Source organism: Sturnus vulgaris, chromosome 10 (assembly GCF_052056855.1).
Source record: "Sturnus vulgaris isolate bStuVul1 chromosome 10, bStuVul1.hap1, whole genome shotgun sequence".
Lineage (NCBI taxonomy): Eukaryota > Metazoa > Chordata > Aves > Passeriformes > Sturnidae > Sturnus > Sturnus vulgaris.
In genome coordinates, this window is record NC_142252.1 from 1,463,054 (window position 1) to 1,488,907 (window position 25,854).

The 25,854-nt window shown below is 49.2% G+C and overlaps 2 protein-coding genes and 1 long non-coding RNA gene across 3 annotated transcripts; 1 reads left to right on the forward strand and 2 right to left on the reverse strand.

Annotated features, from left to right (window-relative positions):
- Positions 1-350: 350 nt before the first annotated feature.
- Positions 351-6,037, reverse strand: LOC106849584 (G protein-coupled receptor 35-like). The gene is made up of 2 exons (XM_014870279.2): positions 5,880-6,037; positions 351-4,130 (listed from the first exon to the last, which is right to left on the reverse strand). The coding sequence occupies exons 1-2, from the start codon at positions 5,886-5,888 to the stop codon at positions 3,177-3,179; spliced, it is 963 nt and encodes a 320-aa protein (XP_014725765.2). The 5' UTR covers positions 5,889-6,037; the 3' UTR covers positions 351-3,176.
- LOC148222546 (uncharacterized) lies at positions 5,764-25,249 on the forward strand. Its single transcript, XR_015805625.1, has 3 exons — positions 5,764-5,901; positions 6,942-7,030; positions 25,049-25,249. It is a non-coding gene; the product is annotated as an uncharacterized LOC148222546 (long non-coding RNA).
- On the reverse strand, positions 8,965-9,897 carry LOC106849586 (G protein-coupled receptor 35-like). The gene has a single exon (XM_088170493.1). It carries the CDS (start codon positions 9,895-9,897, stop codon positions 8,965-8,967), a length of 933 nt encoding a protein of 310 aa, XP_088026619.1.
- Positions 25,250-25,854: the final 605 nt, after the last annotated feature.

Genomic DNA, 25,854 nt, shown 5'->3' on the forward strand with positions numbered 1-25,854 from the left:
CCAGCCCTGCAGTGCCTCTGCCCCACGTGGTTTGTTCCTGCCTTTCTCACGGCAAGGAGGGATGGTGCAACAGCAGATCTTGACCAAAAGAGAACTGCAGGGTTGAGAGCAAAACATGTCACTGTTATTTTTGGCATGTCAAATGGCAGTTTGAGGCTAAGTGCAGCAATCCCACACGGTGACCAGCCCTGGCTGTTGGGGCTGTTTCCCCTTTCCCCTTCCCCAGCACTGCACGGAATTTCCTGCAGCACAAAACCCTGTCAGGGCTCTCTGTGCTGCAACCCCCACAGCTTCTGCAGTGATGCCTTTTGAGGCTCCCTAAAAACAAAGGCCAGACAAAGTCAAGGGAATAAAAAGTGGTTGTGTTTATTGAAGAGCCTTCAGGTACATTTAGGGCAGATGAAGCCCCCCAGGGGCTATACCCAAAAATGGATGACAGGTCACAGGTTTTCACACTTTTATAAGTTTGGTCCATTTGCACACTGGGGGTTAATCTTCCAATTACAACTCCAGGTAATGAAGTCATTTACCCCAAATTTGCTCCCCCCAACTCACTTTTGTTTACATTTCTCAGGGCTGAGACAGTGAGGGGTCCTTGATTCCCAGCCTGGAGAGGAATTGCTTTGTCTGACCAAAATGGGAAAGCAGCAGCTCACACTGGATATGGAGTTTAGAGTTAGACACTGAAGAATTGCAGGATTACAAATACATGAAACACATAAAAGCTAAAATCCCAAGGCATCAGCAGCACCAGGGACCAGCTGAGTGTCTGTGCACAGACACTGGGCAGGGCATGGAAAAGCCTGTGCTTCCCAAATGCCTGAGGCCGCTGCAGAGCTTGTGGAGCTCCCTGGAGGCTGCTGGGCAGTGCTCACCACTGGAGCTGCTGTGCTGCACCAAGAAAGCAAAATCAGAGATGCCTGCAACACCTGAAAGCAGCACCCAGCCCACAGCTCCCCAGGATGCGTCCCTGGAGCTCAAACCTCTGGTAAGAACTCAGGATTCAGCCTGCCCAAATGCCACCAGACAGCAAAATACTGTCTTATGCCAGCCCCTGCCTTCCAGGCATAGGAGGGCCAAAAATGCCATATCTGACGCCACTCACTCACATAAAAGCAAGATCCTGGATTACTTTGTAGGCTTTTTCTTGTGGGTTTTTTTTTCTCTCTCTCACGCTTGAAGTGGAAACAATTATTAGCATGTATTTCTTTTAAGGGACAGGAAAGTTGTATCTTGCAGAAATGCTGGTAAAATGCAGTGGTTCAGCCTTGCTCTTTGGGGCAGCTGATGGACTTTGGCAGCTGTGGCTGGTCCCCACTACCATTCCCCAGACTCTTGTGCTAGGAAATGGAAAAGATTTGGGGTTATGTGTGTTGCCATCCTCCTGGATTGCTATTGCAGTGCTGGATGGTGGCCAGTAGTTCGTTGTGGCCCAGGGTCTGGAAACTCATCTGTTCCATTTTCTGGGAGCACTCAGGGAGCTTTGTTCAGACTGAAGGAGGATGCCAGAAACCCATCCTAAACACATAAACCAGATAATAATTTTTGTCCAAGGCAGAGCACATGCCTTCAGATAATCAGAAAGTCCCTAGCTCATCTTTGGGCTTCACTGTTAAATACCCTGCTGTAAGGCAGATCTTATATCTCAGTAAAAGTCTTTTCTCCCAAACTCCAGAATAAGTTTAGCATTAAGAGTAGAGGATTCTGATGTATAATGGTAATATATGAATATTTATTTATAGATATATTACTACGACACACCTTTATTTTCACCTGCAAAAGTATGGATTTTTTGTTTGTTCTCATAGCATGCAGTGGAAACAGGAAAAAAATCTTAATGATTACAAGGATTGTGAAGTCAACTCATTTCCCCTTTACGATGAGAAAAATGAAAATTATGAGATCTATATGTGAGGCCACATGTATAAAATACTCTGTATTTCAGAGTAGATGACCTACTTGGAGCCCATTGGAACAATTTCGAAGTTCTCCAATGTTAACTGGGAGAAAACATGAGCATGACTGAATCTGCAAAAACAAGCAAGTTGTTTGCTTTCTAGATTAATAGTAGGTTAACAGGTTGATATGAATCTTCATCTCTTTTTTCAAAATAATTTAAAAATTCATAACCACCTTTTTGGAACAGGCATTCATTATAAGCAATGAGATGCAAGGTCTCAGAAGGGAATCCTAGGTCCAAAAATATTTTTGAAGGTCTTCTGTGCTGTTCCTGACGTAGAAGTCTTTTCCCTTGCTGAATAACACTTGCCTGGATTGTGAGAGGTGTCTGTCAAGAGTCCTCTTGATTCTGAGTAGTTAATTGCAGCATATTTGTTGATGGCTGCAGGGGTGACAACACTCACACTTCTTCTTAAGCAATAGCTGGCTGTTAAGATCAGGAACTATTTGTCTCCCATATCTTTTCCTGCCTTTGAAGAAATAATTTAGAAGGCAGAACGAGGGCTAAACCATGTGCAATGGTTAAACTGGTCACATATACACACAGGTTACTTGTTCTGCTTGCAGTGAAATACCAGTAATGCCAGAGCATTAGAAAATACACCAGGGAGGACAACTGGGACATGAATTATCAGCTGAATGACCTGAGTAGTTTCATCTGTTTTTATGGCACGGTTGCTCACTGCAGCTTCCACCGTGTTGTCTGCCAAAGAACTGACACAAAGCAGGGGGATCTAATGTTAGGACAGGGACACTTTCCATGCTGGAACAGTCCTTTGTGTGCTTGTTAGACCAAGGTCTAGCCAGTGGTTTCAGACTGTGGTCAGAACAAGTGTCACTGCGTGGTGACAGACATGTAGGGGAACTGTATGTCAGTTAGGGAAGTTAATTGCCTCTAAGTTTACATGAGCAGAATATGAGCTTGTAGTCCCAGGAAGAAATTTTTTAGAGGCTTACAAGTCAGGAGACACTGAAAGTGAGGGACTATGAAGCCAACCATGACAAGCTGTCACCAGGAGGCACCTGGAGCTGCCATGCAATAACACAAGCAGCAGGACGAAATTCAAGTTAACATCAGACCCTTTGGAGGGGTTTGCCCCTTTTTGTACCTGTGCTACACGTACAATGATTTCAAACATTGTAGGTGGTTCCATTCCCTGTGCCTCAAACTCGAGCAGCTTTGTGGAGCTCAACACCTGCCGTGCACTGCACCTTGTTTATGCCACCACTTGATTCGTGGATGGCTGCGACTCCTCGCTTTGGTTCGTCTTGGACTTCATAAATACACACTTGGGGAACATAGAGGAAAACTCTGGAAATTCCTTGGCTGCAAAATAATAGCAAAATGCATCCAGACAGCAGTTACAATTTGCTAAGCATGCAGAGACCTTAACGAAGGTTGTAACTCCTGGCAGCAGAGAATGAGCTCCAGCAGCTTCTACTGCAAACCGCAAGAGCAGTGAGAAGTGAAAAGGTGAGAAGCAGACAGCAAACACACACAAATTCACTGAAACAATGTGCACAGCTTTCTGGAATAATTTTGTTTCATGAGGGCTTGTGGCCATCTTCTCTTTTAGACATCTGATGACTTGTACTGAGCAAAAAGTCACAACCCCTAAGGGAATAAAATATCCAGCGATACTGTAGACTACAGAGGAATACCTGGGTTGAAGAGATTCTTTCTGAAAGCAACAACCTTCCTGGTTTCTGTTAAGTGTGCCATAAAAATTGGAATAAATTATCAGGATTATCCAAAGAAAGCCACAGATAGAAGCTGATTTCAGTGGGGATCGAAGAATCTTTGCTTTTAGAGGGAACTTGATTGCAATGTATCGATCAACCGCAATCAGGGTGATGATAAGGATGCTCATAGGCATGTTTGTAAAACAGATGTTTTGTATAGCTACACACAGCCCATCTACAGGATGTTTGTACTTGGTAAAATATAGCAGGAAAGGCAGGGTGAAGATCAGGAAACTGTCTGCCACGATGAGGTTGATCATGTACACCTTGGTCTCAGTCCACCTCCTGATTTTGCAGCAGAAGACCCAGAAGGCAATAGAGTTCAGTGAGATCCCCAGGGTGAACACTGGGATGTAGAGAACCATCTGAAGCAGCACAATGCCACCATATGCATTTCTGTCAGTGCAGTTGTCCGTGCTGGGCTGTCCCTGCAAGGAGAGAGTGCAGGCATGAGGCTGAGCTCAGTGACAGTGTCCTGCAGCTGTGTCCCTCCCGTGTCCCTGCAGCTCCTCATGTGGCCAGCCTCGGGAGGGGCTCAGTGGCTCACCAGCACCATCAGTCCCTCAGCCACCAAAGCCCTGCCTTTGCTGCTGAAACCACCCCTTGGGTTTGCTCTGGGTCTTGCCAGACCTGGGAACACCCTCAGGGCTTGAGCCCTTCCAGCCCAGTGCCTTTGCTCCCAGGGGCAGCGGGAATGCTGCTCAGGCTGCTGGCTGGGTGGGTGCCCCCAGACACAAACCCATTCCTCTGCTGGGGAGGAACAGCAGCCCTGGCAGATAACAGGCCTCCAGAGAAAGAAGGGAAAGCGAGACATGTCTGATCTCAGCCTTCAATGGTAGGAAGCCAAAATTTTGCTAGGGCACAGAACATGAATTGGAGAACTTAGACTATCTTCTGCTCTTCCTTTAAATATTTCAGGGCATCTGCCATCAGCAAGGAGGATGAATCAGACATTTTTGCAGCTCATAAAAGAAGTGTTTACAATAAGCCAGGCATAGAAAGTGCCCAGATTCCTACAATCTCTTACCAATACATTGCTTTGTAAGTTAGCAGCTTCTAAATATCAGCATGTAAATTGCAGTGAAAATACACGATGGCATGAAGTAAGTGAACTGGTTTTAGTGTCCAAGATTGGGAGACAGATCTGGCAACCCCAGAAAAAGCACAACACCTGCCCTAGCACAAGCACTGGTATGGCAATACTGAACCACAGGTGTACAGTCATTTTTAGGGTGGAATTCATGGAGGAACTAACACACAGCTGGTGTCCTAGTGCTCTTGGGCTCTCAGCCTCATAGGTTTTGGTCACTCCGTGGTTTCAGCTGTGGTGCAGCTGTTCCCTGGCAGCCTGTTGTGGTCACCTTGCAGTGAAAAAGCCACTCTGCCTGTATATCACTGGCCCGAGGAACATCCCAGGACATCCCAGCCCCACGGAGCCCCCCTGTGCAGGCACAGAGCTGGTGGCAGCTCCCGGCGCCAGGTGTCCCCACACTTGAGGCAGCACTGATGGGAAACTGCAGCAAGGGACAAAGACCCCTGTGCATGGAATGGAGCTGCAGAACAGAGAGGCAGCACAGCTGTGAAAGCAGGAGGAAAGCAGGAGGAGAGCTGTGGACACACACATTTAGAGAGCTAGGGAATTACAGCTTGGAAATTCTTTTCAGGCCTGGATTTCTCCTGACTCTCAGCTCCATTCCCAGGCTGACAAGCTGACTGCAGCTTCAGTTAGGGAGGAGTCTCCCAGGGTGAGAACATGGTGACAAACAGAGTGGAATTCATAATAAAGATTAACCCCTGGTGTCTTTCCCGTGTGATACATCCTGAGGTGCTGTCCCAAGGATGTTTTTCCCAATTGTCCCATGAGCTCCTGTCCTGTCCTAGCTGCACTAACACACTTTAAATCCGGGCTGTCTGTACAATAAATTGGCCTTTTTTCCCCAAAGAGCTCCGTGTGTGCTGCTGTCCTTTCTCTCTCTTTGCAGCGCAGTGACCACAGAGAGCAAGAGGAAAGCAGGAGGAGAGGAGGAGGAAAGCAGGAGGAGAGGAGGAGGAAAGCAGGAGGAGAGGAGGAGGAAAGCAGGAGGAGAGCAGGCACTGACTGAGCCATAGGCTGGCAAGCAGAAGCACACCCTGAAGGGCTGAGCAGAGCGCACTGTGGCACAGTGAAAAGCCTTTACCTGCTCCATGGGAGGCCGACAGGTGCGCTGGTCCTCGGGAAGGCTGCGGGGAACGCGCAGGGTGCTGGCAGGGAAGGAGATCCGTGGTGGCACAGGTGTCAGGGCAGGGCACAGCTGTCCCAGCCCGGCACTGCTGAGCCCAGCAATGAACCCGTGCGCTCCTCAGCCCTTCATTTATGCCCTGGTTTTGTTGAGCCGGAGTCTCTGGTGCCCTCTGTTGTCCCAGCCCTAAAGCTCAATCCCCGTCAGTTTTTCCACCCCGAGTGCGCTCCCCTCCCCGCCTCGCACAACCCGGCAATTAAAATTTAATCTTTTCAGTCGTGGGAAAACAATTTCTGAAATAAAGCCCATAATGGTTGCAAATTGCCCTTCTGGCTGCAGAAGGGTCCCCAGGGTGCCCGGCGGGCTGTGCAGCCTCTGGGGCGGTGGCACAGGGTGCCCGGGGGGACAGGGACCTTTCCGAGGGGACAGTGGGTGACAGTGACACAGGCACCCGCAGTGCTGCTGTCCGTGCAAGGTGGAGGATGTTGGGCTGGCTCTCCCTCTGCACAGCAGCCAGGAGTGTCACTGTGCATCACCTGGGAGCCAGGTAATGTCACTGCCCGGCAGTGCGGCGCTGGGAGCTGTAGGGACGCGGCCAGGAGCGTGCCCCAGCGGTATGGCACGGACATTTCGGTGGCTTTTGCTGTCCACTGCCTACAGCAGCTGCAATTCCATCTCTGTGAGCCAGCTGACAGGAGCCAGACTGACTCCCTCGGGATTTGTCCCATTAATTCTTGTCTTCGGAGCTGTCATGGTGTGACACTGGCCAAATGCCAGGCATCCATGAGAGATGCTCACTGCCCTCCCCTGCCACAGCTGGGGACAGGAGAGGAAAATTTAACAAAGGGCTCCTAAGTTGAGATAAAGACTGGGAGAAAACACTCCAAAAGCAAAACAGGCTCATCTTAGAGATACAAAGTGGGTTTATTACTAACAAAATTGTAAGACTTTGTTAGTAATAATAAGAAGTAAAGTAATAAGAAGTAAAATAAGCTCTTAAAACACCTTTTCTTCCCCCAGCCTCTCCCTCCTTCCCAGGGACAGCGCAGGGAGACAGGGCATGGAGGTTTTGGTCAGTTCATCACTGAGGTTTTCTTCTGCTGCTCCAGGTGAGGAATCCTTCCCTGTGAAACCGTGGGGTTCCTCCCACGGGAGACAGTTCCCTGTGAACTTCTCCAGTGTGGGTTCACTCTCACAAGCATCGTGAGTCCCTCCCACAGGCACACAGACCTCCCAAAACTGCTGTGCTGTGGGTCACTCTCCCACGGGTCAGTGCTCCAAGGACAGGCTGCTCCAGCCTGGGAGCAGGGCCCCTCTCACCACAGGCTTCCCATGGGCTCAGACCCTCCTCCAGCATTCCCCTGCTCTGCTGTGGGCACCTCCACCAGGGCTATGGGTGGATCTCTGTATCCCCATGGATCCCCACGGGCTCTGGGTGGATCTCTGCATCCCCATGGGTCCCCATGGGCTGTGGGTGGATCTCTGCATCCCCACGGATCCCCACGGGCTGTGGGTGGATCTCTGCATCCCCCATTCCCTCCAGGGGCTTCAGGGGCACAGTTGCCCCACCATGGTCTCACCACAGCCTGCAGAGGAATCCCAGCTCTGGCACCCGGAGCAGCTCCTGCCCCTCCTTCCCCACTGCCCTTGGTGTCTCCACGTTGTTTCCCTCACACATTCTCACCTCCTTCTCTTCTCTGGCTGGAATCAACAGTGCATCCCCCTTTGTTTTGATTTTCTTCTTAAATCTGTTATCACAGAGGTGTTGCCAACATCTCTCATTGACCCAGGCTTGGCCAGCAGCAAATCCATCCTCAGAGCCATCAGGGATTGGCTCTGCCAGGCATGGTGGAAGCTTCTGGCAGCTTCTCAGAGAAGCCACCTCTGAGCCCCCCCAGCTTCCAAAAACCAGGCTGTGCAAAAGCAGCACAGGAGCTCACGTTCTCAAAGGTGACAACAGCAGGTTGGGTGCTGGCTGTGGGCTCACTAAGGGCACATGTAGGTCACAGGGGAGAAGTGTTTGTGGGCAGGAAAGCTCTCCCACACTGTCTGGTGGAACACTGAGCATTGCTGCGGCAGAGCTCAGTGCCATTTTGGGTTTTTTAGCATTCAGAAAGAAAAAAAAGCCCAGTTCTAGGCAGCATTTATTGACTTCCTCTCTCCCCTCACTTTTCTAAGCTGCTGACTCACAGAAAAACACACTTTCCTGATAGAAATGTTAGGGCTGTCAATGTGGGCAGGCTGTGGACACCCAGCCCCAGCTGGGTTCCCCTGGGGGAGATACTCTGAGCCCGAGCTGGGGTGACCCTGGGGGTCAGCCTGGTGCCACAACACAAACCAGGGCGGAACAAAAGGGTGGCAAATGCTGAGGCAGCAGTGAAATGGCTTTGCTGTGTGAGGGAGGATCAGGCCTGGAGGCATGGCTGCTCTGAGGAGGTGTCTCTGGGCCAGGGTCTGCAGGGAGGAGGACTCAGCTCTGAAATCTGGACTGACAAGTCCTGCTTTCATCCCAAAAGTGTTCCTTCACACCTGTCTGACCTGTTGAGTTGAAGGGCAAGGAGGTCAGGACAGCCTAGGCTGTTTTGTAGGGACAGGTAGTTGATAAAATGCCAGAACCACCTGAGCAGCCATCCAACCCAGCCTGCCAAAGGAATGGGATAAATATAAACTGGATTAGTTTAATTATGCAGACAACCTGAAATACACAATGAAATACATAATATGTACATCTGCACATGTTGGCAAGAAGGATCAATAGATTTTAGATGCAGAAGGAACTAAAAGAGGCACATGGCTCACCTGTCTTCCTGTAAGAGTAACAGGTAGGTGCTGGAATGGAGGCACGTTAACAACCAGCAGTTACATACACACTTCTACACCTCTCTGTCACCTATTTGTTTAACAAACACATAGAGTATAAATTTCTAAACCTAACGAAGAACTTGCTAGAGAAAAAGAGCAATACTTATCCCAATAGCCCTGAAGCTGTATTTCCTCTCTACGTTGCAGATGTTGTGGGTGGGTTTTGTTCCCCATTTTTCCTTTAGCAAGTCTCTATCTGCATGGGGTGGGTTGCCTCTGGTTTTTGAGTGCTGGCTTTGGGCCAGAGAAAGGCTTCATGGAACTCCCTGGTGACAAAGTAGTAGCAGACACTATCGAGGCAGCAGTTGGAGGTGGCAATGCACCTCATCACAGAGGAGAAGTTCCTCATGACACAGAGCAGGAAACAGGTAGGTGCAAGGCTCTCTATGATGAACCTGGCCAGCAGCCCAAGGTAGGCTGGCAGAAAACAGATCAGAAATACAATCAGATTTGCATAAATAATGTGCACGGCTTTCTGGATTGACTTCTCCTCCGCTGAATTCGTGCTCAGATGTTTCTTGAGGTTCCTGATGGCTTCTGTGGAGCAGAAGGTCAAGATTGCCAATGGGAGGGTGAACACGAAGAAGATGGCCAGCAGGCTGAGGGCAGCAGGCAGGGGGGTGTAGGTGTGGAAGCAGAGAGCTGCGTGTCTCTGCCAGAGCTGGATGCTGGCACTGCTGATCACCAGGACCCACAGGAGCCCACACAGGAGAGCAGCCTTGGACGGCGACCTGAAGGTCCTGGCCCTCAGAGGGTGCTTTATGGCAATGTATCGATCAATGGAGATGAATGAGATGATGTAGATGCTCACTAACATGTTGATAAAATACATGGTCTCTGTAAGCTGACAGAGCTCCCCTCGGGCTGACTCATTCCACAGTAAATAAACCATGGCAGGCAAGGTGCAGACGACAGAGAAATCTGCAAACACTAAATTCATTACATACACCCTGGTTTCTGTCCACTTCTTCATCTTGCAGGAGAACATCCAGAAGGCAAGGACATTAAATAGTGCCCCAAAAAAGAAAATGAGGCTATACAGAGCAAGTTCAATGAGGCGAACGTGGTGATGCAGTTCTAGAGTTGTGGTGCTGCAGTTGTTGGATACATTCATTGTCGTGAGTTACAGATGTTGTGCGATGTTCTGAGACCTGAAATAGGAAAAGACATGGTAAGACCTCTTAGTAGCTGTAAAAAAAAGCACGTATAAGTACATATGTCCTTTGTTAAAAATGCGAATCTGAGATTTACAGAGCTATTTCAGTTAGCCTGTGTCATCCTTTGACATCCTTTGTCAAGCTTTGTTTATGTTCACTCAGTTTATGAATGTCTCAGGGTACACTTCCAACAGGACATGGCAGACAGCCTTTATTAAATAGGGAGAACTTGAAGTGTGTGAGGGCAGAAGGCAACGTGGCACTTAGAAGAGCCCAGATAGGTCATGGGCACATCCTGTGACAAGGTGAACACTAATTCCTTAAGCCAGGCTGTGCAGATGATGTAAAATTACCCTTGGCTCGGTGCTGAGCTAGATAGGGATTGCAGGTAAAGCCCAGCACAACCCACGGGCAAAAGTTTTTCCGTCAGTTCTACTGGTTTTGGGTTCAGACTGGGGGTGAAGGGCTGGGAGTGCACAGCAGGTGTCACTTGATAGAAATCCTTGTGCTCTGGCTCTAAGTGGGAAGGTTTCTGAGCCTTTGCACCAGCTTGTGAACCTGGAGTTCCTTCTCCAAGCTGAGGAAAACAGCTGAATCTGCATTCCTACTCTCCCAAAGGCATGCTTGAAACCCTAATAGAGTGAGGTATGCTGCTCTCCACCTCACCAGGAGGGGAATGGGGCATGGAAGGATTCACCTGACTTTAAGCCCATTTGTTCCAGGACAGAGGATGACTCTGCAGGTGCAAAGCAGAAAGCCATATCTGGAAGAGGGAGCACCACTGCAGAGCAAGGAGCTTGTTTTTAAGGGCTGGATTAGATGGCTCCTGCTGCAGGCAGGCAGGCAGCTACCCTCAGAAATCCAGGTGATGAGTAGTAGCTGTTGACCTCTGTCACACTGGCTGAAAGATGTTTTGCAAGAGTACTAGTTATGTGAAGAGTGTGAGTTCATGGGTTGATAAAAATCATCTTTCAACGAGCCCATCTGTGCAAAGTGGCTTCATGTGACATGCACGTGGAACAATTCTCTGAACTGGTGATTCTGAGTATCTGTCACTTCTACTCGCATCTAAATGCACTTCAGAAAACAACAAAAAAACAACTCTTCAGTGTAAAATCAGTGTTTAACCACTCTAACAGGAGAGAGAAGTGGGGAGGGATTTGGTGAAATCCTGTAGCTTGCAGAGATGTGGGAAGGGACACTCTGTCTGGTTGGTTATGCAATTATTTGCCTCCACCAGCCATGCAGACCTTGTGGCTAGTTGGTGAAGGTGCCTGCAAATCAGAATTCACTTCTGAAGTGACTGAAAACTACACAAATAATTCAGTTTCTGGGGGTATGTGTGAGTGCCTTGGGCAATAGCAGACACTGATGTGACTGCTGCACAGTTCTTGTGTGCTCAGATCTGGGTTTCCCAACAGAGGCTTGCTGCTCACTGCCTGTACCCTGCGAGGCAGGGAACACCTGTCCCCTGAGGAAAACCTCTCTGAGCTGTGGAAAGTAGCAGCAGGGAACTGTCACTGGTTGTGGTCACTGGTTATGGCACGAGGCAGAAGTCTGACAGCTGCACTGTCAGGTTTCTTTTCACTGCCCTGGGATGCAATTCTGGGGTGCAATACTGGTCTGCAGTGCCAGCAGCAGCCTCTGCAGATGTGCAGCACAGGCAAACCACACCGCCGGGCTCTGCAGCATCACAGGGCTCTGGCCAACGCTGCCTTTGGAGCTGGAGACCTGGCCCAATGCAGATCCCAGCAGCAGGGCTCACAAGCCACAAGGCAGTCCAGAGGCTGGGAGGAGGATGGAGGAAATGAATAGAGGGTTTAAAGCAGGCCTTTTTGGCACTGATAGGGTATGATTGAGCAAAAAAAAATCTTTAAAGGGATGCAGCTTGACCAGCCAGCATATTCTATGGCTGCTGGAAAGGCTTCATGTGGAATAGATGAAATGCCTGCAGCATCAGAGGGGCTTGGCAGCAACTTAGAGCTGTGACAAAAGGATGGAGACAGCTGTGAAACAGCATCTTATTGCTGCTGGAAGACATGGAGTAGGCTGGGGCTCAACAGATAAGGTCACCAGTTCTGTGCAGGGTGTCCTGCTATCCCCACCATAGGCTGGGGAGAGCTGGTCAGCAGCTCTCAGGTCGCTGTGCAGGTCCCCCAGCACAGAAGTTGGTGACCATCTGGGGAGCAAGGCCCAGGCTGGGCAGGAGGCTTCTGCCAGACTCTGAACAGAAAGGCTGGAGGAAGAGATGTAGTTCAGAAGCTGAAGGCACAGAGGATGTTGCAGCAGCAGTGTGGTGGCTGCATCCTGTGTTTTTCCAGTGGGAAAGCAGCTGCACTGAAGGAGGAGTCTTGCATGGAAAGTCCTCCTCCTACCTTCTGGGGAGAGCTCAAAAGTGGGGAGGCACCAAGGGCTGAAGGTGAAGTTGGGTACAGCACAGCATCTTCTGCATCAGCTGCCCTCAGACCTGCCACCTCCATGACAGCAGCCCTGACTGTCACCAACATTCCTATAAATGGAATGGGCAGCTCTCAGCAAATACTCAATGAAGATACAGCACAGGTGTGAGAACAGACCTGGGCAGGGCAGCACTTCCCAGAGGTTTTAATGTACCCACAGCACTGCTGGCCTGCCCTGGGCAGGAGCTAGGGGGAAGCATGGCCCAGAAAGAGTGAGCAGACAAATTGTCCCCATGGCAGAGGAGACCCAGGTGAGGGCACTGCCATGGTACTGAAGTGAGGAGCTTTTCCTCTCTGTTTCCAAAGATCATAAAGAATTCTGCAAACTGCCTGCTCCAGCCTTGCTGCTGTTGCTCACACCTCTCTCAAATGCAGGGATCTAAGGCACAGCACTTTTTTCTCTTCTTTTTTGAAACTTGTGTTCTTTCAGGCTCATTTATCACTGCATCCCTTGAAAACTGTAATGTGGTCACCCTGACAGTGATCTGCTTTGATAGACACTGGAAGGGGTTCTCTTAGAGAAGAAAAAAATTGTTAGAGTCACTCGTTTCCCATGTTGGGATGAATTACTCCCAGTTCTCAGCTGCTGTGATATTCCAGGTAAAGTACCCAGAGAATACCTTGGAGTAAGAAAAGAAATTGAAAGACTCAGAGATCACAACCTAGCCCAGGGACGCCTGCCTCGCTGCCCTGCAGAAACCACCCTGGAATCCTCCTCTGCCTCCCCCCAGGCAAAGCAGGAACCTGCTCAGCACTTCCCAGCCAGCAAGAGAGGAGGAAACAAAGTGCTGTTACCTGCAGATTTGATGTGACACAGCCAGCAGCAGGAGCCACCCGAGGCAGGGCACACAGGGCTGGAGCAGGGCACGGGCTCTGTGCAGAGCCTGCCTGGCACCAGCAGCTCCCTGATACTTGAGGGTTTCCACAGCACTTCCTCCTCCTGCGTAAGAGCAGATCTCACAGCAGCCAGGTTTTGAATGCCAACCTTCTGGCCAAATCAATGGTGGCACTAGTTCACACTGAACTCTGGTGCCTCACTGCTCTGCACATAGAGGGTGTGCTCTATGGCTAACAGAGATGTTCAGCAAGGGGGGATTTGAAATGTGCTGAAGTCTAAGCTAAGTAAAGCCAGGAAGGTGCAATATCTGGTCTGGAGTGCCCCATGCAGCTAGAGGTACCCCTGAGTGTTGAGTTGTGCTTGCAAGCTCTGGGTGTGGACATGGGCACAGGGAGCAGCTTGGCAAGTGGTGTAGGAAAGCCTCCCCAACCCTCTTCAAACGCTGCACTCAATGGTGCCTTGGGCTGGGTTTGGTGCCTGGGGCATGGATGGAGCAGGAGAGGGTGATGGAGCTCTGGCCTGTGTCACTGGCTGGGTTTTTGGGGTCCCTTTGGGGTCCCTGAGACTGCTCCTGCAGCCCTCAGTGATGGAGCACGTTCCCCAGCCTTGCCCAGATAGAATTTGGCTCACAGTGAGCTCTCAGACCAGCGGGGTAGAGAGACCAGCATATGCAGAGAGGCACAAATCCATCGTTTATTCCATGAAGGCATCCTGTCTACATATACCCACAGCTATTGTTTTACAGGGGTTTTATCTCTTTTGAGGGTTTTACAGTTTGCACCAATTACCAAGGGAATTCTACATTCTAACCAATCCCCGAGGGATTTTACATTCAAAGCTGGCCTATGGATACTAAAAGAGAATGAACAACTAAAATTGAAGATAGATAAGAGGGTCTACCAAGGGGGGAAACTGGATTCTTTTTGTATTTGTCATTTCACAAGCCATTTCTTATCTCTAAGCTATGGTTTTCCAAGGAGCTTGTTCTGAGGATGCAGGGAGACTTTCTTCTTTATGAATATTTTCTGCTCCCTCCACAGGCCTGCACCCCTGTTTGAGCACAGGTACAGCCAAACCCCCGAGAACTTCAGCTGGCAACTAAACCAAGCCTCAGCATCCCAGCGGGTGGCCAGGGAGCTCCACTGTTAAACTCTGCATTGACAGAAGTGCAGGGGGCAGGCAGAGCTGCAAACCCCAAAGGGCTGGGCAGTGGGCTGTTAATTGGGCTCAGTAATCAGCTGCAGGGGGGACTTCTTCCCTGCACACTCAGCTCTGCTCCTGGCCAGCTGTGGCACTGCTGTGTTGCAGTGCTGCACTGGTGCTTGGCTGCTCCATTGATTCACTGGTGCTTGGCTGCTCCTCAAGCAGCACGATGGGTGCTGTCCTGGCTGTGGGAGCTGTGAGAGAAGAGAAGCAGCTGCTGGAGTTCCTGGTGTCAGGCACTGCTTTGTGAGTGAAGGATGGCAGCATGCCCACATGTCCCTGGCTCAGGTGGCACAGGGTGGCACCAGGCAAAGGAAGCACTGCAGCACAGCTGCCACACGAGGCTGTGCAGGGGAGAGCACCAGGCACAGGATGCTGGAGATAAGGCCCATTCTGCTCCACCACAAGGCTTGTGCAGCTCTCAGCCATCCCAGCCCCACAGAGATGTGCGTGCTGATCACAGCCCTCAGGAGGCAAACAGGCATCCAGAGCCCTGGGCGTGCCTGTCACAGGAGGAACAAGGAGTGTGTGAGGCAGGAGCCACGTCAGATATCTCTGAACCACAGGCTGATAAGACCCTCGGATAGCATCTGGCATTTGTGAGGTGCTGTGGAGGGAGGGGGCAGGGAGCACGGTGACACGAAATGCTGCAGTGGCTCTTTGGGTCACAGTGTGAAAGGGACAGGAAGGTCACTGCAGGTGTTCAGGGACAGGACAGACCTGTGTGAAGACAGCCACAAAGCAAAGGTGGTGGGAGCTGTTTGCCTGTGGTTGCTGCAGCTCTATGTGCCAGAGGCTGATGCTGTGGGTTATTTTAGAGTCAGAGCCCACGGTGATGGCCTTGCTCACAATCACTGAGGCTGGAAGGAACCTCCTGAGATTTCCACCAACCCTTTGCTCAGAGCCATTGTCTATGTTCAGTTTGGTTTTGAATAGTTTGAAGATCTCCACACATTCTCTGGGCAACATTTTCTAGTGCTTGATAATTCTGAGACTAATCTTTTTTTAAGTTTTAACAGACTTTCCTATATTTCAGTCTGTGCCTTTTGCCTCTTGCTCTCTCAACAGTGTCAGGGAGATGACAGGAGGCAAAAGGCACAAACAGAAATATAGGAAAGTCTGTTTAAACATAAAAAATGTTTGCTCCCTGCCACTGGGTATTTATACACATAGATCAGATACTTGAGAGACTTCTCCAGGCTGAATAGTCCCAGCTCTTTCAGCCTCTCCTTATACAAGACACATTCCAGTCCCTTAATCATCTTTGTGGCCTTTCCCTAGACCTGCTCCAGTAATTCCAGGTCTTTGTTGCACTGGGGGGATAGCACTGGCCCCAGGGATGGCCTGAGACAGTCTCAGCAGTGCTGGGCAGAGGGGAGGGAGGATTCACCTCCCTCCAGCTGCTGGCAGTGCTCATTGTCCAGCAGCCCCAGCTGCTGTTACCTCTCTCTGCTGCCATGGCATACTGCTGGCTCACCATCAGCTTCATTTCCTCCTGGAGCCCGGGTTCTTCTCTGCCAAGCTGCTTTCCAGCACGTCAGCCCCAGCCTGGGCAGGTGTATGGAGTCATTCCTCCTCAGCCGAAGGAATTGTAGGGAGTGACTGTCCTGCAGTTCTCTGGATGCTCTTCCCTGAAGGGTGACATTTGAGGGAGACAGCAGTGCTGAAGGGAAGAGCACACGATGAGTGTCAGCTCACTGCAGGCCTGGCTGTGAGGAGATGAGCAGCAGTGGAAAATCACTTTGTGCCACCACAATCTGCACGGGCTGCAGTCGATGGTGGGGACTAAAATTGCCAGTGCCAGAAGGAGATGGAGCTCCGCCTGTGGAGTTCCAGCTGGTTTGGAGGTGGTGACCTAGGAAAGAGCCTCGAAGAGGGTGTAAGCCAGGAGAGTGAGGGGCTGGGGAGAGAAAACCACGGATGTGGGACAGGGATGGATAGAGGCTGGCCAAACTGTCCCAGCTGATGAGTTCCAGCACTGGAAAGGGCCTGGGGACACACAGACACGGCAGCAGAGGAGCTCTGGGATGGTGGCAGCCAAGCAGCACTGGGGGAAGGTCAGGCTGTGACAGAGGCACCTGCCTGCAGCTGTGTCTAGCCTGGACAGAAAGATTCATTCCCCCACGGAAGACAGGAGAAGGCTGCTCATGCTGGGTCTGCCTGAGCACCTGGCATTTTGTACCTGTCTTCCACCAAGTCTCAGTGCTGGAAGATGCTGAACTGGTACAGATTACATCTGCTTGTGTTCTGCTGAAATACAGCATACTAAGCAGGACTAAACAAAGTGGGTTTGGCTGTGGTGAGAAACAGGGGCAGCACCTACACAGGATGCTGCAAACCTTCACGAGCCTGCCTTCCAAGGTAGCATCTTTTCCATGACAGCAAGGCAAAAACACTCTTCACCTTGGTTTGGGTTTTTTCCCCCTTCCCCTCCCTCAATCATGAACATGTTTTTCCTATATAGTCAGTTTGAAAGGTCACTTCGTTATGCAATCTTTTGGGTTTGGAAGGTCTTCACCTTCATTAATATTCTGAATTCAAAGCTTAATTTATTTACAGTTTACATTCATATGTCCAAGAAGGAGGAAAACAAAGATGGGCTAAGGATGGCAGTGTTGGCACAAGCAGCCATGCTTTATTCAGGGGAGCTGCAGCAATACCCACCTGTTCAATGCTGCACAAATACATCCACAGGTGCCTCTGGACTGAATCCCCTTATGTATTCCTTTTTGTATTCCTTTATGGAGGCCAGGCCAGACTGGACCAAATCCTCAGTGCTCTCTGGGTTACACTCCAGCCTATCCAGCCTCGTTATGTTGATGCTATAGTCTCACATCCTTCCTGAGATGAAAAACTCCCTTTTGCTCTCTCTCCCTCTCTAAGAATCATTCTGTTTCTGAGTGCCCTGTGTTTGAGTGGAGACATCTAATGCTTCAAGAGCTCTGCCAGATTTTTTTCTATCAGTCTTCTTCAACCACAAGACACTCAAAAAATTTATTTTTTTTAATGGGGTTTGCTAATGGGAAGCAACAGAGGAGAAATTGTAATCCACACTCTGACCTTGTCTAGTCCCAGCAGAGCAAATCAATTTATCCTTGGCTTTTCCCAGAAGTCTGTAATTTGCCTGTAGTTATCCTCCCCATTTCTGCATTTGGACAGAGGCACTTTCAGCCTGGGAGAAGCATCACTCCTGCAATGTTGTACATAAGAGTGTTAGAGGCTTTTGTTTATACTTTTGGACTTTGCCTGTAGAGCTGCTTTGCTCTAGGCATTACTAGCACAGACTAGGCTGAAATGTATGTATGCTGGTTCCCTGAAATAAAACTGTGCCTAAAACTCACTGGATGCATCACCCTTCTTCCTCCTGCTTATTTTTCCACTTGCCTTCTAAACCCCATTCCATTTTATTTTTCATAAATGTGGATGAGAATGAGCAGTTTAGCTCAGAGACTTTTAAACTGGGCAACTTTTGCTGCAGGAGTCAGGAAAGCCATCAGAGGTACAGGGAGGGAGAGGGCTCCATAAACATCCACTTCTCAGAAAGAAAGTTACCCCATCATTTAAGAACTAGAAATAACCTGGCAAAGGAGAGGTGATAAATTAGATTCAAGTCAGTCTCACCTTATTTGGAAAGGTGATGATGAGCCTGAAGCAAAAATTCACTGTTATATCAGACCTATTTCCATTTCCTGAAACTGAAAGCAATTTTAGAAATACAGTTTAATAACTTTAATAAATGGAAATTGAGGAATAGTGATTTAGAATCACCCTTTGATTCAGTATTTCCTGATGGCAAATGAAATAACTGACTAGAAAAGGAGGTTTGGCAGGGATTAATCATGCCAAGGAGTTATATTTTGATTTCTTCTTCATTATTGCATGTCAGAAACCCACCCTTTTTTTCCTGATGGAAAGATGAGCCATGCAAAGAAAGGGCACAGGGAAAAGCAGCATTCAGTGTGGCAGTGTGGTTGGTGCCAGGGCCATGGTGGCTGATAGAGCATCTGTGTCACAGCATGGCACGGGGCACTGCCTGCACACAGCCCCTGCTGCCTGGCAGGGCTGGGGCTGGGCTCCCCAGCAGCCAAGGGGAGCTGGAAAGCTGGAACACAGTGCTCAGGGCAGGGTCCCTGGAGGACCTGGGCACAGGGCTTGCCTCTCCTGCAGGAGCCTCACACCACACGAGCACTGCAAGCACCTGGCCCTGTCCCAGTGAAGATCAATGTCTCAGCAAGGATTAAGTGGCTAAAAACTTGTTCCCTACCAGAGATACACAGGATCTGTCAGTAGCTCCAGAGCACTGGGGACACAGGGCAACCAGCTAATGATGACAAATGAGTTTTGCCTTCCTGTGCAAGCTACAGAGCATCAGCATAATAACATTGTGCCACTGGAGTAACAGGACTGAAAGCAGTGACACCAAACTGATCCTTCTGGGTGGTGTGAGCCACAGACCTGTCTGTGCACTTGTAGAAAATGCACTATGTCAGTGATGGCATGGAGTGGTAACCTTTGCAGGGCTGCCTTGTAGAGTAAAACAGTAAGTTGGTCATGTTTGCCTTGCTTTTCAGGCCAAGGAGGCGTATAAGCATATCTATAAAAAATATCTATCTTAACCTTTCCCCTTTGCAGGGCTGTGCTGACACACTGTGCTCTGAGAATAAAACAAGAGCAAAGAACATGAACTTGGCTGAAAAACACGTTTGTGAGATGTGCATATTTCTCACTTGCATGGATAGGAAGCAGGGAAAATGTAGTTTGGTAAGGTCAGCTCCAGCCTCTGACACTGGAATTTAATCTTGAGTTTGGAAATCTTGGCTTTCAGCATCTCACACTTAAGACACGGGTGAAGCTGTACACCCATGGGGAGCCACTGATTTACACCAAGGCATTTTCACTCTTATTTAATCACTCTGGTATCCAACCACTCATCAAAGGTAAGAATTCAACATAGCCTGGCACTTCCAACCCTCTGGCCTTGTGCAAGACACACCATGGGCCTCCCATTTCCAGACCTCCCTGTTGTCTAGGAAAATAAAAAAAAAATTGGTTGGGAAAATTGGCCAAAAGACCCCATGTGGTGGTGGCTGCTCCCCTTCCCAGCACTGAGGGTGCAGAGCAGTGAGCTCAGGGCATCAGGGAGGGAGGAGGGAAAAACGAGATGAGGGAAACGTCAGAATCTTATAAAGTTGTTCCATTGAACTGCCAAGTTCATTTGGTGGCTGGTTCTGTGTCTGCTTTGCTCCAGTACTTTTCTGCTGTGTGACAGCCTTTATCACCCCAGCTTATGACTTAGCAAAGCAGCAAATTCCCCCACAGCTCCTTTGTGCGAATATCTGACCACAATGCAGATTCCAGATGTCACTGATATGGTCCCTGAGCCTGCACTTGAACAACCCTGCACCTTCTCCTGCCTATTTAGGGCAGGGCTTCCCTTGGGGCCAGTCAGTGGCATCTAAACCTGCCCAAGTTTGGTGGCTGCAATAGCAGCAGGAGCCCCTTTACCCTCATTTCCCTAGCTTCAATGGCTGAAATACTTTCAATGCTTTAAAATACTCATTTATCACAGTACTGGTTGTTTTGGAGAAGAAAAGACCTCCTGTGGGAGGTTGGTCCTTAAGAAGCAGCACAGGTATGTCCTGACCTGTTTGTTCAGCAGAACACTGAAGCACAGTGATGTGGCCAACTTATCCAGTTGCTTCCAGAGCCCCAGGATGGGTTAAACACTGAGCCCCAGCACACCAGTGCTCCCCATCTGAGAGAAAACATTTTAGGGGTTCTTGCTGGAAGTCTCCATGTGCTGTGCATGTCACCAGTGCTGCACACAGAGCAGGCCCTGAGAAAGCCCCACCTGAAATCTGAGGCTCCTGAGCGAGTCTGCTGCTGGTGCTGCCTGAAATTCCCTGCCCAAAGCCACCCTCTGATGCATGACCTTACAGAGAGCAGGCTGTGACCCCTTGGCTCATGCTGAGCAGGAACCTCTGGGGACATATGTGCTGCTCTGAGTTGCTTATGTGACTTCAGGCTGTTTCTTCATCCCAACAGCCCCTAAAATAGGCATTATTTCTTTCACTGCATCAGGACCTTGCTGGCATTTCAACAGAGGTGTCGGTCACTCTACTCACCACGGCCCTGAGCACAGAACAGTGTGTCCCACCCACAGATGAAACCTCTCATCTGGTAGTTCTCCTTTCCTCCTTGAAGTAAAAGGTCAGGGAAAAATCAGCCTCCTCTGCTGCTATCAGCAGAAGGTGTATGACACAAATGAGATGTGATGTTTATTTTTCACCTCCTAGACCCCTAGGTTTAAAAAGGGTAACCTTCCATGGCTTACTCCCATTAAATATGAAAGCACTTTCCCAGTTTGCTACAAGGGGACAGAATTGTTTATTGAAGTGCTGGGGTGCCTCAACACCTGTCCTGTTAATGTCCCTAACCCTCCATTGGCACGGGAAGGAGGATGCTGATCCTGCCTGGCTGTGGGCACACACCTGCCCACCTCAGCCCTGTCTGCTCTGTGTGTTCAGGGACATCCCCGCCAGGCACACAGGGGGAATCTCCTTCCTGTCCCCTGTGCTGCAGGGCTGGAGCAGTGAACAAACCAGGGTGAGGATGGAGAGGGCTCCGGGCACAGCAGGGTGGGGAGCTGGGCCAGGCACCTCCAGCCCCCACCCTGCCCCAGGCTGCCCTGCCCTGGCACCCCCAGCTCCGTGAGCTGCTGCCCCACAGCTGTGCCCTGTCCCTGTCACACTGACATCAACCCACAGCGACAATCTAGCAGCCACACAGACACAGAAAAACCCAGGACCAGTAAATCCAAGCAAAACCGTGTGCTCTCAGGAGAAGAAACAGGGAGCAAGGAAGGAAATATTTGCTCAACTTGCTCAGGTGTTTATTGAAACCAGTCATGGTTCCTCCTTTCTCTTCCATTCAGTTACATTAATTTCACCGTAAGCTTTTTCTCTCAGGAAATCTCTGCTTAATTTGCTTTCCTGATTGCTGATCACTGTGGTTTTTTTCCTCTAAACAGTCATCAATCTCCAATTTGCTTACAGCCAATTTGCATTGGCTCTGCCAGGACTTAACGCTATTTTTCTTACCACCCTGCTGGATGCTTTAACACCCGAGGTGACCAGAAGGTTATAGTCAGGGGGAAGTGATGTCTGAAGGTGTCTAAAGGTCATTTTTTAACTTTGTATCATCATTTCCAGAAAAGACAGTTCGTAAGTGCGAGAGTTTGCACTCCAAAATTCAGATTACCCGCACATTGTGTGGGCAGATCTTCACGACAGTGATATTTCCTCTTGACGTTTGAGCACTTGCAGCTCTCATGGGAGAGTTCTCTGCAGGGAAAGCACCCATCCCTGGGAGGGAGGCAGGCCCCTGCTCCAGTGCAGGAGCACCTGAAGCCCTAAACATGGTCCAGGCTGCTTTTAGGTGCTCCACCTACATAGTAAAAGTAATTCCTGCCTGAAACAACTTGGGGCTTGAAACTGCCACTTCTGAAGGCGCTGGCATGGCCATGGTAAGTCCAAACAGCCCAAGCAGCTCTCCCTGTGAGCAGTGCTGTGTCTGCTGGGCTGCGTCCCTGCTGAACCTCGGCTTTGGTACCTTCAGTTAAAGTGCTTTGCTGACACCACTGATAAATTTGGCTGTGAAAACTGATGCTCAGATTATTTTTAATGCAGCCCAAGAAAGGAAACAGGCTCCTTTGTGGTGTTAAGGTCTGTCTGGCAGATGGCCCCTCAACACCACAGGAATCAGGTGTGAATTCCACCAAGCTGTGATGTAATTCAGGTTACTATTTCGACCATTTGAGCTGGTTATTTATGAGAACAGTGAGGGTGACATCTCAAATTCAGGCTGCTCTGGTGACAGCAGGACCCATGGCACAGCAGGGACCTGGGACTGGGACATCATTTACACAGAGCTGCTGGATTTAAATACTTACAGCTGGACAAAACAAAATTAAACAGTAGGTCCAGAATTGTTCTCGGGGTCTGGCTGTGTGCAGCTGAGTGCCCCAGGACACCCTGGTTGTCCATCACCTACCCCACAGCCTTTGCTGTGGCACTTGTGCACCCTTCAAAGGGGGTAGGGGCAGCTGGCACCAGGCTCAGCTTGGTCACCTGGGTTTTGCAGCCAGGAGAGCTGAGTTGTGGTCTGGTAGCCCACGGAGTGGCCTTTGTGCAGCTGGCAGCTGGGAGGATTTTTAGGGAGTCACTCCACGGGCAGTGAGTGCCCCCCGAGCTCCCAGCACTGCCCTGCCAGGAGCCAGCACTGTGCTGCTCTCAGGGCACCAGGGCACAACTGCAGCAGCAGGGCAGCTTCTGATGGCTGAGAGACTCCCCTTCCATTTGTCCTTGCCCAGTTCTGGAAAAAAAAAAGTAAAAAAAAATGGAAATGTCTTTAATGTGCAGAGCACAGGGACCTCTCTGGCTTTTAGTACATCCCAGGAGCCTTAACAGGGCTTGAAATAAGAGATTGAGAAAAAGTCATTAAGCTTTTCCCTTGTTTCCACAGCTTATTATCTACCTTCTTCTTTGACAGCCTCTTTTGTGACTCACCATAAGGCAAATAGTGCTTATATGCTTGTACCTCACAACTCCTCTGTCTTGCTGTGATATGAAAGGGATCCTGAGGATGCCCTGCTGTGAGAAATGTGTCCCAGGAAATTGGTCACTGACACACCTGTTCAGAAATGTTGTTGTCTCAAAGGTTAAAAGAGTTAAATCTTATTTTCTCCTGGGGTTTTTGTTGTTTTTTTTTTTTTTTCTTGTTTTTCTTCTCTGCTGTGAGCAGTGGCTCTGCTTCTTAACACCTCTGTAGCCATTGAGCTCTGCTCCAGGAGCTTTACCTGCCATGCACCCACCTGCCTGGGCCACATGGAGAGGGAAGAGGCCAGTGACTCCAACTAGCCAAAGCACTTCCCTTATTGCTCTCGAAGCTTCTGCACAGGGAACACCCTGTTTCTGTACCAGGCTGTCTTTCACACAGACGTTACTGACTTTAACATCCCAAGCAATATATTTATTTTGCTTTTACTTTGCCTTTTTGGTGTCTATTTGCCTCCAGTGCTAAATTAAAATCTTTTTTACAGTTTGATGTCCATTATATTTAATTTCCAGTTCCCTGATACACACATTGCTCCCCAGACCCCTTCCCTGGCATGGAGAACCATGCTAACACTCGGGTCTCCTGGCTGCACAAGGACCACAGTGCTGTGCTCACCTGTTCCACCACACCCCATCTTTTAGGGATGCTGAAAGGCTGGAGAGGAGCACAGACCCCAGGTCTGCACTAATGAACACCACAAGAACAACGTTTTGCAGAGAGATCTGAAACCATGTGTCAGCAGCGTGGTCCAAGCTTGCAGCTCAGGGCCAGGACATCTCTGAGACACTCTGGGGCTCACAGCTCTACAAAGACATTATTTATAAAGACCTTTATTATTAACAAAAACAAAAAAAACCCCACCAAAAACATTAAGAAATAAAAAACACAACCCCAAAACTTGAAATAAGAATGACACTGATTCCTGAAAGCAGCAAGAGGTGATGGCAGTCGGAAGCAGAGCTGTCACGTCCTTTGTGACAGATAACCCAAGTTTATTTTAAGTCAAAACCAACCACAGTTTTGCTTCTATAGAATTTTCCAGTCTTTGTCCTGCCACATTTAATCTTCTGTGATTAATTACACCCTGATTTACTGAGATCAGAATAGATGGGACCAGAGAGAGCCATGTACAAAATAATAATCATTATTCACATAAGCCTCTTAGTTCATGTAAATTGTAACTTTTCGAATGCTGACTAAGGGAGTTCTTTTCATCACTACAATTTCTCTGGCTGTAATTAGTCCTGTAGGAGGATTATTACTTTTCTTATCATTAGTAAGAGAGAAAAAATAATTTGCCACTACTCTGTTGACTTCAGTGCCACTGGTGGCTGTGGCTGGTGGGGTTTCCACATTAGGACAAGGGATTTACAGCTCCCAGCCTGGCAGGGAACGTACCCAGCCCTACGGTGAGCTGGGCCGCCAAAAGAGAGCCCTTGAGCAAGGCATTTATCTGGAGATCACCTTCCCCCATGCACAGAGCTGCCAGGGCGATGCCAAGGGGCGCAGGGTGCGGGTCACCCCCGTCCGGCTGTGCCACCCAGGCTTGGGGCCACGGCTCACGGGCATCGTCATTTCCGAGCTCTCAGCCAGCCCTTTGCTCCAGGCGACTTGGAAAAGCCTTCTCCCCAGGGATGCAATTCCCATCCTCCTCGGAGCGGCCCTGTGCCATCTCGTGGCCGTTGCTAAAATTGAGGGAAACGCAATTAAATCGCTCCGTATTCCACACTTGGGTTTAGGTAATTCCCATCCTTTCTCAGAGGAGAAACCCGTTTCCCCAGCAGCCGTGCATTCCAGCCAAGTTCTCAGACGATCAAGGAGACAGATGTGCTGCTCTTTCCCCAAAATGAGTCGGCAATCCCTCTTGCCACAACAAATAGTAAGTGATACGATTTGCCAGGTGAAATGAAACAGTCACATCAAACCCATTTTGCATTATCAAAAAGACTTTTTGACACATTTTTCCGGTAAATGGTCTGAAACACCCCACAGCATTCTCCTGGAAAAACTGGCAGCCCGGAGCTTGGACAGGAACATTCTTCACTGCATTAAAAACTACCTGGATGGATGCACCTCCAATCCTTGGTCCAGTTCTGGGCCCATCACTCCGTGAAAGACATCGAAGGACATGTCCAGAGCAGGACAACAAACTCGGTGAAGGGTCTGCTTTCCATCCTTATTTTTTATCTGAATGCAGCGTTTCACGTGTCTGACCTCTTGAGTTACATTCGTCATCTTCGGAAAAGATGATAAATAATAGCATCATGCTGGACCCTGTCCATCCCTAACCCACCATTCCCCTGTGCAGCCCAGAGGGAAGGCAAGAGGCAGCCAGCTTTTCCAAAGTCCAGGGATTTGGTTTTTTTAAAAAAAAATAACTTAAAGGTCATTACAAGCAGAAATACTCTGAATTGTAGATAAACAACTTCCTGTAATAAACAACTGATAAAAAGAGACTAAAAAGAGGGGGATATCAGGCTTCACACTCTCCTTTTCAGTACTAATTGCTGCGGGAAATTGGACAAATTCACATTTTATTTGCAAACACAGAGAAAAATTCCCTTGTGAGTAGAACAGTGGTTTTTTTCCTCTCTAGGTCAGCACATCAAAACATTAAAATGTCTGAGGGTGCTCTCCTTCCTGAAGGGCGGGATATGACCAGAACTTAGATTTTAAGAACTTCAACTGATAAGAAATACTTTACTGCTGTGATAATTGAGAAAAGATTCGTGTTAATCACAAAAGCATTGGGGTCTGTATAAACCAGAATACTAAGCTCTGAAGTGAAGCATGAACAC